Below are 12,325 nucleotides of genomic sequence, written 5' to 3'. Positions count from 1 at the left end.
TTCAGTGAATTCCTGCGCAAAGACTTTTAATAAGAAACCAAACATGGTGGCATAAAACGTGCAAACATAAATGAACAAAACTACAATGTTTGGAATAAAAAGAATCATAAAACATTAAAAAGAATGAAATTAAAATAAAGTGCAAATGGAAGTGGAACAAATTCTCGCAGCCAAGGATTCAAGAATCATGGACAGCAGCTGCCATGTTGCAGATGAGCGTGGACTTCAGCTGAGGAATGAGACTGATCTTCATCAGCTTACTGCTGGAGTACTTGTTCCTGACAGCCTGCAGAGCCCAAAAAAAAAAAAAAAAAAAAAAAGTACAACTTTCACACCGCGCTTCCCCTCGTCTGCCTTAACGTTTGGGCTCTCCGGCTGGCTCACCTGGAACTTTGTTTTCCCCTCGTTCACCATCACCACATTCTTGGCCATGTGCTGCATGATGGTCTTCAAGTGGGCCTCATCGTACGTGGAGTAATGCTGCTGTGTGCTAGACTGACAAGGGAGAGAAAAACACTTTCTAGCAGGGGGGAAAAAAATGATTCAAGTAGATCCCAGCTATTAAGGGTTGTCTTGGATTGCACCCGTAAAAAGCTCTCAAAGCCTAATTTTGAAATTCTAAAACCTTAATGCCTCTAAAATTACACACACACACACACACACACACACACACACACACGTAACTGCTTGCCATGATTAAATTTGGACCGCCACAGAAGGATTTGGTCACCATTTGCTCGCCCTCACGCAATCACATTATAAAAAGAACTGCCTGAGTGGCTTGTGGTTACAACTCCATCCAGTAGATGGCAATGTAACTCGTGAGAAGCACCTCAGCGCTTTATAAACAGCAATTGCTCACTTACAGCGTTTATCGGTTCCAGACTCAACTGTGATAAGTGAATTTCCACAAAGTAGGATTCCTTATTTATAAATGGAATATTTCGTAGTTACAGCATAAAAACCTGTTTGACCTTCTAAACATTGTTTTAAAGAGCCCTCTAGACATGAAACAACACCCCTATAGGTCACCTTTAGACTTCTATTACCCAATATAGTAGATTAAACATACGTTAGCATTGGAAGTTTATTTTGTTCCTTTTAATTCCATTTTCTGGACGGTGACAGTACTTCCTGCAGTGGCTATTGTCTCTATATCACAATACTGCCGCCGAGTGACCATTTGTACTTTAACTCATTTAGCCATCTTTATGCTTAAAAAAGTATAAAATAAGTATAAAAGTGTATTAAAAAAATAGATAAAATAAAAATAATAAAAAGCGTAAAATTAGCTTATGCATAATTTCATAAATAGGCTCTATTCAACCACAAAATGAAACATTTGAAAGAGAAAAAAAAAAAAAAAAAACACACACACAATAAAAGTTCATACCAATACACTTTCACCAACATTCCAAAGCTGAGGTGCAGTTTTTTTCCCTTGAAACAAGCAACTTTGACAAAGTGGCCCTTGCATGCTTACATTTTTCAGTATGTAGCCCTGGTCCGACAACGAAAAACACATGTAACTGAAAAGTTAATTGAAATGTCACTTTGTGGTTGAGCGTTACAGTCTTAAGTTATTTACAAAGTGCCCGAAAGGCATGCTGGGTAATATAGCGATAACTCCAATGATAATGTTGCGAAATTAGATATCTAATTAAAAAAAAATAATAATAATAATAAAAAAAGACATTAAGTTTATGATTAAACTTAAGACCAATTTCGCATCCATACTGGCAAAAGAAAACACAAACTGAAATCCACATGCCGTACTGGTTGTGCTGACCGAGCTGCACATGAACCTTAGCTCCATTTTGTAGTTATAACGTCCTCAAATTTAAACATTTAAGACTGAATTTGTTTTACATAAAATGTTGATACATTTAAGCCCTTTCAAAAACTAAATTTAAAACATTTTAAGTGCATGTTAGACATTAAAGGCTTCAGTCACATTGGTGTTCCATCGTGGTTCACCTTTCACGGAGTCGCCGTTTCAGTCTTTTTCTTTAGTTCTTTATTTTTACTACATCGTATGTACGTTGTTACAGGGCTGTGCCTGGCCGTTTAAAAATAATTACATTGTGGGAAGTTGAGTGTCTCTCTTCCCTCTCTTGTCTGTCTGCACCGCCCATTGTTTTCTGCGTCCTGATAGACAATGGTCAACAGTCAGTCAATCTCCGTCATGCCGCCCTGCCGTATTTCCTGTGTCATTCCTACCTTGCAATTGAATCTTCAGTTCGAAGGAGGATGAGTATATTGGGCAATTCAGATGCATTCTTGTTATAGCCCAAGTCCGCACATTTTCTTACTTGACAATATCACTCTAGTGTAGCTGTCACTTTCACTCTTTTGCATCGAAGCGGTCTGGGGGATATCATGATACAATGATATCAATATATCATGATGGGGATATCATCATACCACTTCATGTCAAAAAAAAAAAAAAAAAAAAAATCAGAACTCTTAACACACAGATGAAGCCAGACCCCTGGAGAGTCACATGAACAAGATGGCCACACTCACCCAAGGCAGTCTGTTCAGCAGCAGTTGGGCAAGGCACAGAGCTGCAGCAGCAATCTCAGAGGGGCGATAGTGCACCATGTCGTAGTCGATAAGAGTCAGCTCCATCAGATACTTGGCCAGCATGTGTCTCGCTGTGTCAGACTGCCGGGGGGGGGATCCACATGCACCCATGTCAGCCAATTATCAGCAACTTTCATCAGCACTGAAAGTCTGAACTGGTCGAGTGAAGGGCATTTAAATGAGGGGGTTGTTGACAGCGTCAAAAAAGGTCTACATTAGGAGTGCTTAAAGTGCAGCCTAAGAAACATCTGCATTTAAAAAAAAAAAAAATTAAAAAGTCAAAAACATTGAGAAATAAAAATTGTAATTTTACAAGAATAATGTAATGAGGAAAAATGTCATTTTTAGTAGCATAAAGTTGAAAGATTTTTTTTTAAAAGTTGTAATATGAGAAACAAAAAGTTGTAATTTTGAAAAAGGACCATAAGTCATATGGTAGTAAAGTCAAAATATGGGAATATTGCAAGAAAATTTACAAAGAAGTTTAAATAGTTGGGAGACAGAAAAACAGCTGCACAATTTTATGGAGGAAAAATAATGTAATTTTAGTAGAATAGTTGAAAAAGTTAGTAGAATAGTTGAAAAAGTGGTGATATGAGGAAAAAATAAATAAATTGTAATTTACAAAATTATGTCATTAAGTTGGGGAAATGTGGGCATATAGTCATTATGAAATTAAAATTTAATAAGTTGAAATATTTGAACATAAATCTCACATTCGACACTTTTGAAGCTCTCCTGAGGAAGTGCAGCGGCAGAGGACGGCCCAGCTGGAAGTTGAGCGTCTTCAGAACCAGCTGCTCCATCTCCAAAATCTGAGCCTTGGTGAAGGCGTTGTCTGTGATGTAGGCGAAGTCTCCCACCTCCGGGGCATACATCTCCTCGTACTTGCAGGCAACCAGCATCGCAGTCACGCCAACCAGCTGCAGCTTTCTGCGAGAAACGGGCTGGGCCTGCAGATGCATCAGGACTCAGGGTTCACATTCTCTTGAAGTCGAATAAAAACAAAATCGAGGCGTTCCTACCTGGAGAAAACGATCGAGGACAGCGACTGAGAGGTACAAGGTCTCCTGCAGCAGCTGGAAGCTGGAATGAACCTGGACCATCCAGTCGATGAGAAGCGCTCGCATGCGATCCGTGATTTCGTAACCCTTCATGTAGTTTGAGTGTATGGGCTGCTGCACCTGTGCGAAGAGCAGCAACACCAAACTCAGCATCATTGTTCCATTTTGTAACAAGGCAGGCATAGGTGGGGTGATGACCTCCAGCTGGTGCAGATATCTGTAGATTTCTTTCACATATTCCGAGCAGAGCTGTGGCAGGTCACCATCATCCTCGTCAACATCATGTACGGGGAGCATTGCGTCCGAGAAAGCTTGGCACAGTTCCTGCTCCTCTTCCTCCTTCATGGACACATCAGCCAACGCCTCAGCAACTGGGGGAAGTGGGTCTGCTGGAGCTTGAACCTGGACTGGCTGAACTTTAGCTTTCTGAGCTCTACAGGCTCTGGTCTGTCCCTTCTGGAAGAGACAAAGTAATCTGCAGTTAGTGAATTGAGGCAAGGACCAGATCTGTTGATTTTTCCACAGGGTTTACACACAGTGGTGGTTCCAGGCTTAAATGACGCCCTGGGCAGACCAATGCTGTGTCCCGCGTTACTGTAACAGTTGCAATTACTGGCATGTTACCTAATTTCCTATATTTAGCTAACATTATAAAGGAATGAGTGAACGACTTGCGGAAAACTTGCGGAAGGGTGGGGTGTTCAAGCTACAATAACCTTTACGATATTGTTTAATCAAAACAGAGCATTACAATCTCTAAATGCAGTATGGCCTTTTAGGATTATTTATCAACCGGAAGTGTCAACATCTGCATTCTAAAAATAAAAAGGAAACACTTCACGAAAATGAGGGCGCAACAGTGTTTTCACTAGCGTGCTTTTATTTTGAAGGCCGGACTCTCCGGCTATGTGCTTTATTACGCCAATGTTGGTCGAGTGTTACCGAGGGGACCCGAACTGTGCTGCTCCGACAAAACAGCGGTTTTCTCCCCTTCATGAAAGTCAAAATACGGGAAAGGGAAGAGAGGAAAATACAGTAGTTTCTGAGGAGAACGAGAGGCCTGACAGTTATTCTATCAGCGTGGTGTGTGTGTGAGTGTGTGTTGGAACTGCACTATAAGTTAATGAAGGCCAGTCACGTGGGTCGAAACAAAGATTAAAAACACACACACTATAGATGTCAAGAAACATTAGTTACCTTAGTGACGACGACTGCTGCCCCAGGACAATTTGTAATCTCTCCTAGGGCAGCCCTCCGTGACCCAAATGTGCTTTTACCCTTGATGGGATTCTCAGCGACTGGAACCATCTGAAAAACAAACAGTTTCACGCATAGCCCATCGTGCACTTAGGACTATTTTAAGTCAAAAGACCAGCAACTCAACTAAAGCAAGAAAAACAGCGACAAGTTTGCATTGTTCGACATAAACTAGCTAGTCTGACGCCATGAAAGTGAAACATGTAAAATATACTCACCGCAGCCGGAGCATGCACAGACGACATGATTCAATTTAAATGAACAAAAGGTAAAAGTGGGGGGTAAAAACTGAAGCAGAAGCAGCTGATAAGACGAAAGACGAACCCTGAGAGCCACAAGTACCTCACGGCGCATGCGCAGCATTCAAATATCGCAGAGTCAATTTTGATTGGACAATGCTTCAATAGGCCGCTACGGATTGGTTAAAAGTAAGGGGTTAAGGGTAGCCATTAAACAAAAGCGTGGACGCTTATTACAAATAACTGAGCTTTCATATTGAAATTTAGATGGAATATGTCAGGATGAGGGACATTTCTGTGCATGTGTGAGTTTATGTGTCGGGTGACTCGAGTGAATCGAGTACCCGATTGAGTAACTCATAACTTATTAGACATAAGAACTAGAGTCAGTACAAGGAATCAAGTTTCCTATCACTGGTAGAGACCAGACCCAGGCCTGGCTCCTTTACCAGCATGTCACGTGACCTGCGCATTGATGACGCGATGTGTTCACGGGGCACCTGACAATTGACCCTCAGTTTGAAAAAAAAAATACATAATAAATATTTTAGACATTTACCTGCAATATACTTTGTATTTATCTATTCTAGCCATCCAATGTTTATGTTAGTTTCAAGCAATTTAGGCTAAAATGGCTAACTTCCTCGAGTGGAAAAGCATTTCATTTTCATGCCTATCACTGTATGTAGATGAACAAAGATACATTATTCGTAGCAAATAAATTATTTTCAGACCAGTTAAGTGAACTTGGATCATTTCTCGCAACGCAATAATGTGCCACAGGCCAGTGGTTGGGGATCGATGCATTAGATGGATTAAAATGTGGGCTTTGGATCATCCAAGATGAGAAGAAAACATCGCCAAAAGATGCGTGAAACTCGTGTATTGAGCTGTATAGTAGTATTCTTGTTGTATATTGTTGTACACACACTAATAGAGTACACGATTTTGCCTCTCCATCTCAATTAACTGCACAGTATGGTCGACAAGGTGCAATGTTAGCTTTTACCACAAGAGTGCGAACAAGTCCCAGGCGGGAACAAATCAAGGATTCAAAATGACAAATATTTCAAATACTTCTTTTCATTAAGCACACATAAAAAATACATCCGGTTTGAAGTAATCCATATGAAACCGAACTGCATCAGAGTTCACCTGCAAGTGGACCGAGATATGAAATGGGAATTTTGAGAGAATCTTTAATGACAAACTGAACAGCTCAAAGGATTTTCACCTGTGTATTACCATATTTGACTCTTCAGGCTTCAGAAAGCACCTGAGCAAATGCCATGTGCTGTATATGGGTAAATGTTATTACAGTACTGTCATTTTGTATGTTTATTTTCATTTAATAGGTTAGATAGCAATTAATATGAATGTGTAAAAATAACAGCAGTGAAATTAAAAATATCTGTCATGAGTGAGTGTGCTACTCTGCTGCCACCTAATGGGTATTTCTGTTACAGCACACTCAGCCATCTGAGGTGGAGCACGCACACCTGTAGCAAATTAGGCTGGACTATTTAGACCGTGCAGCAAGCTGAACCTCCCTTAGTTGCCAGAGCGTCTTCTCCTGCACACCTGATTCCCTTGCCTACCGGTTTGTTCTGTACGCTTTCCCTAGCTCTGGTCGTACCTCGTTCCTACTGTGAGTAGTGGTTGCATTTCTTGTTTTCTTTTTCCTGCCGTTTGCAGTGGCTGTTGTGCATTTAGGTTTTTGTTACCGAGTTGTTAGTATTGTTCCTATCTCCTTTTGATGATAGTGATTTTTTGTTCCACCCTTTTTTCCCTGCTATTCGTGTTTGCAGTGGGGGGGGTTTTTGTTAGTACTTAGTTTTTCCTTTTTCCCGTGACTTGAGCCGGTGATTTTGTGTTGTGTACCTTTTTCATGGACATTGATATCTTGTTTGTTTGTACTTTTAATAAATCATTTTTTGTTACACGGAACTCTTGTTGTGCTGTCTGCCTTGGAATCCATTACAAACACTCGCCACCTCGTGACAATATCAACTCTTTAAGAGTTATTGACTTTTTTTTTTTTTTTTACTGTAATAGTTATTACTATGTATACGTTTTCATACGGCTAAGTTGAACTATTTACAAGAAACGTGAACATTTTAAAAGATGAAGTGGCTCATCTTTCCAATGAGTCTGCAGTTCCCGGTGGTGCGGGTCCGTGTGCTGCTGCTTTCCCCGGCACCAGTTTTGGTGACGGACCACAGCCATTCCTCTCCAGCTCTAGGAACTGAGGCGTAGCGGAACGTGGTCGTGTTGCTGTCCATCATGGTGACCCTCTGCGGGAGAGGAAAGTGTGTTCAGTTGAACTCACACTGAGTGAAAAGACTATTCCTAATGATACATCAAGTTAAGGTCATGACCTTGGATGCTGGCAGGATTTCCTGGTCTCCCTTTCGTCACCAATTGAGCTGTGAGGAGGAGAAAGAGTAAAGCGAGTATTTTCTGTCCAGCCGGGGGCAGTATGGCGAGGGGTCGATTGGAACAAGCATGAGGAAGACCAGACATCAAAAGGTCACTACCAGCAGTGTTGCCAATTTTGCGATTTTTGTCGCTAGATCTGGCGACATTCCAACCCCCCTTGACATTTTCTCAAAAGCGCCAAGGCGTCGTTGGTGGTGACAGCACGTAGTATTCTGCATTTTGTGTTCTCACCGAGCATCGGCAGGTGCTGTTGACAGGCCCGCCCCGCCCAAAGGCAGTCAAAAGCCATGATGTAGAACTCTAGGCATTGAAAGTGCAAATGACTTGCTATTACACATATTTGCCAGTAGAGTGTGCTACTCACGCACCACACTGAGTCATGTTAATGTGAGCCATAGAATAAACAGCACAACCTGTTATTCGCTGTTCAGTTGCGCTAATTAAAAAAAAAAAAAAAAATTCTCAGCCAACGTGTGATGGGAGAACTTTGAGAGGCGCTGGCCGGGAAAAAATAAGTTATTTTATCTTGATGAAATGGACAGTTTTTTAAATTAAAAACCCAGGAGCTTATTTGTAGTTCTAAACGTAATTAAGGTGCTTTTACTCACTTTTTTTGGTCTCTCCTACGAGGTTATGCTTTTTTCCTACAGCATTTTACAACATATGCAAATATGTCAATGAGGCAATGACGCCATCTAGCGACTTCTAGGACAGCCTGGAGCCACTTTTCTTACTGAAAAGTTGGCAACAGTGATTACCAGAACTTATGAGCAGAGCGGGCGAGAGAACTCACAGGGCGTCGTCTGCGACTTTGACGCACGCAGGATCAATTCCTATTGGATCTGAAGGAGCTGACCGCCCGCACCTGCCATCACCTCACTCTCACACACACAAAGGGCTTAGTTGCTGATTAGCGCCATCTAAAGGTGTGCATGCGAACGTAGAAAAGGCGCAGGCAGAGTTGGAGGAGGTCACTGCACAGGAACGCCTGCATCATGGTCATGTGCCTGAAGGCCTGCGAGAGCCTGGTGGTGCTGGTCTTCCCATTTTGATCAAGAATGTATATAAATATTACAAAAAATACTTTATATTTGTGAGAGAAGAGAGAGAAGAGAATTGAAAAAAACCATCAATCTCATCCCTCTTGTATTAATACGATACTGGTATGGATAACCTCCTCCCTGAGCTACCACCTTATCGTGGTGGAGGAGTTTGCGTGTCCCGATGATCCTAGGAGCTAAGTTGTCTGGGGTTTCTATGCCCCTGGTAGGGTCACCCACGACAAACAGGTCCTAGGTGAGGGACCAGACAAATAGTAGCTCAATAGACCTCTATGATGATAAAAAACATTGGACCACGTTTTCCCTTGCCCGGACGCGGGTCACCGGGGCCCCCCCCTGGAGCCAGGCCTGAAGGAGGGGCACGATGGCGAGCGTCTGGTGGCCGGGCCTACGCCCATGGGGCCCGGCCGGGCACAGCCTGACGAGACAACGTGGGTCCCCCCTCCAATGAGCTCACCACTCATGGCAGGGGCCAAAGGGGTCGGGTGCAGAGTGAGCTGGGTGACAGCCGAAGGCGGGGACCTTGGCGGTCCAATCCTCAGCTACAGAAACTAGCTCTAGGGACATGGAATGTCACCTCTCTGGTAGGGAAAGAGCCTGAGCTGGTGCATGAGGTTGAGAAGTTCCGGCTAGATATAGTCGGACTCACCTCAACGCACAGCAAGGGCTCTGGAACTAGTCCTCTTGAGAGGGGTTGGACCTTGTTCCACTCTGGCGTTGCCAGCAGTGAGAGGCGACGGGCAGGGGTGGCAATTCTTGTTGCGCCCCGGCTTGTGGCCGGCATGTTGGAGTTTAACCCGGTGAACGAGAGGGTAGTTTCCCTCCGCCTTCGAGTGGGGGGACGGGTCCTGACTGTTGTTTGTGCTTATGCGCCAAACAGCAGTTCAGAATACCCACCTTTTTTGGAGTCTCTAGAGGAAGTACTGGAGAGTGCTCCCTCAGGCAATTCCCTTGTGCTGCTGGGGGACTTCAATGCTCACGTTGGCAGCGACAGTGAGACCTGGAGAGGCGTGATCGGGAGGAACGGCCCCCCTGATCTGAACCCGAGCGGTGCTTTGTTATTGGACTTCTGTGCTCGTCACAGATTGTCGATAACAAACACAATGTTCAAGCATAAGGGTGTCCACATGTGCACTTGGCACCAGGACACCCTAGGCCGCACTTCCATGATTGACTTTGTGGTCGTATCATCGGACTTGCGGCCATATGTTTTGGACACTCGGGTGAAGAGAGGGGCGGAGCTGTCAACTGATCACCACCCGGTGGTAAGTTGGCTCCGATGGTGGGGATGCCGGTCAGACCTGGCAGGCCCAAATGTATTGTGAGGGTCTGCTGGGAACGACTGGCAGAGTCCCCTGTCAGAAGGAGTTTCAACTCCCACCTCCGGGAGAGCTTCGACCATGTTCCGAGGGAGGTGGCGGACATTGAGTCTGAATGGGCCATGTTCCGTGCCTCTATTGTCGAGGCAGCTGATCGGAGCTGTGGCCGTAAGGTGGTTGGTGCCTGTCGTGGCGGTAATCCCAGAACCCGTTGGTGGACACCAGTGGTGAGGGATGCCCGGAAGATGAAGAAGGAGTCCTATCGGGCCTTTTTGGCTCATGGGACTCCGGAAGCAGCTGACAGGTATCGGCAGGCCAAGCGGTCTGCGACTCTGGCAGTCGCTGAGGCAAAAACTCGGACATGGGAGGAGTTTGGAGAAGCCATGGAGAATGACTTCCGGACGGCTTCGAAGAGATTCTGGACCGGCGTCTGCGGAGGGGGAAGCAGTGCACAGTCAACACCGTGTATGGTGGGGATGGTGTGCTGCTGACCTCAACTCGGGATGTTGTGGATCGGTGGAAAGAATACTTCAAAGACCTCCTCAATCCCACCGACACGTCTTCCTATGAGGAAGCAGAGCCTGGGGACTCCACGGTGGGCTCTCCTATCTCTGGGGCTGAGGTTGCTGAGGTTGTCAAAAAGCTCCTCGGCGGCAGGGCCCCGGGGGTGGATGAGATCCGCCCGGAGTTCCTTAAGGCCATGGATGCTGCAGGCATGTCTTGGTTGACACGACTCTGCAGCATCGCATGGACATCGGGGGCAGTGCCTCTGGATTGGCAGACCGGGGTGGTGGTTCCCCTTTTTAAGAAGGGGGACCGGAGGGTGTGTTCCAACTATCATGGAATCACACTGGTAAGGTCTATTCAGGGGTTCTGCAGAGGAGGTTCCGCCGGATAGTTGAATCTCGGATTCAGGAGGAGCAGTGTGGTTTTCGTCCTCGTCGTGGAACTGTGGACCAGCTCTACACTCTCAGCAGGGTCCTTGAGGGTGCATGGGAGTTTGCCCAACCAGTCTACATGTGTTTTGTGGACTTGGAGAAGGCATTCGACCGTGTTCCTCGAGGAATTTTGTGGGGAGTACTCCGGGAGTATGGGGTATCGGACCAGCTAATTCAAGCTGTTCGTTCCCTGTATGACCGGTGTCAGTTTGGTTCGCATTGCCGGCAGTAAGTCGGACCCGTTTCCAGTGAAGGTTGGACTCCGCCAGGGCTGCCCTTTGTCACCAATTCTGTTCATTATTTTTATGGACAGAATTTCTAGGTGCAGCCAGGGCGTTGAGGGGTTCCGGTTTGGTGGCTGCAGGATTGAATCTCTGCTTTTTGCAGATGATGTGGTCCTGCTGGCTTCATCAAGCCGTGAACTTCAACTTTCACTGGATCGGTTCGCAGCCGAGTGCGAAGCGGCCGGGATGAGAATCAGCACCTCCAAGTCCGAGTCCATGGTTCTCGCCCGGAAAAGGGTGGAATGCCATCTCCAGGTCGGGGATGAGATCCTGTCCCAAGTGGAGGAATTTAGGTACCTTGGGGTCTTATTCACGTGTGAGGGAAGGATGGAACGCAAGATCGATAAGCGAATTGGTGCGGCGTCTGCAGTGATGCAGACTCTACATCGGTCTGTTGTGGTGAAGAGAGAGCTAAGCCAAAAGGCAAAGCTCTCAATTTACTGGTCGATCTACGTTCCTACCCTCACCTATGGTCATGAGCTTTGGGTAATGACCGAAAGGACAAGATCGTGGGTACAAGCGGCCGAAATGAGTTTTCTCCGTAGGGTGGCTGGGCTCTCCCTTAGAGATAGGGTGAGAAGCACTGTCATCCGGGAGAGACTCGGAGTAGAACCGCTGCTCCTCCGCATTGAGAGGAGCCAGATGAGGTGGCTTGGGCATCTGGTCAGGATGCCTCCCGGACGCCTCCCTGGGGAGGTGTTCAGGGCAAGTCCGACCGGTAAAAGGCCTCGGGGAAGACCCAGGACACGTTGGAGAGACTATGTTTCCCAACTGGCCTGGGAACGCCTCGGGATCCGCCGGGAGGAGCTGGACGAAGTGGCCGGGGAGAGGAAAATCTGGGCCTCCCTGCTTAGGCTGTTACCCCCGTGACCCGATCTCGGATAAGCGGTAGAAGATGGATGGATGGATGGATGGTATGGATAACATCGACATTTGGATCAATCTGCCCACCTTTTGCTAAGGTCCCCTGGGAGGGGGGAGGCATTTTTGCTTAGCCCCTGACACTGGCATCAACCTCTACGTCTCTGATGTTCAGTAAACAAGGTGGTAAATGTTTTGAACATTTGTTTGTTGTTTCAAGTTTTGTGTGCTAATAATTATAATATGTGACCATGACGGTGTGTTAATATCGTCTCGT

At 45.6% G+C, this 12,325-nt stretch overlaps 1 protein-coding gene across 1 annotated transcript; it reads right to left on the bottom strand.

Annotated features, from left to right (window-relative positions):
• Positions 1 to 9: 9 nt before the first annotated feature.
• On the bottom strand, positions 10 to 5,665 carry ccnb2 (cyclin B2). The gene is made up of 8 exons (XM_054771358.1): positions 5,126 to 5,665; positions 4,848 to 4,958; positions 3,849 to 4,106; positions 3,612 to 3,770; positions 3,303 to 3,539; positions 2,527 to 2,667; positions 385 to 495; positions 10 to 286 (listed from the first exon to the last, which is right to left on the bottom strand). Exons 1-8 carry the CDS (start codon positions 5,150 to 5,152, stop codon positions 179 to 181), a joined length of 1,152 nt encoding a protein of 383 aa, XP_054627333.1. The 5' UTR covers positions 5,153 to 5,665; the 3' UTR covers positions 10 to 178.
• Positions 5,666 to 12,325: the final 6,660 nt, after the last annotated feature.

This window comes from Dunckerocampus dactyliophorus, chromosome 3, assembly GCF_027744805.1.
Source record: "Dunckerocampus dactyliophorus isolate RoL2022-P2 chromosome 3, RoL_Ddac_1.1, whole genome shotgun sequence".
Taxonomy (NCBI): domain Eukaryota; kingdom Metazoa; phylum Chordata; class Actinopteri; order Syngnathiformes; family Syngnathidae; genus Dunckerocampus; species Dunckerocampus dactyliophorus.
The sequence above is the reverse complement of the archived record's forward strand: the minus strand, read 5'-3'. Positions and strand labels throughout refer to the sequence as shown.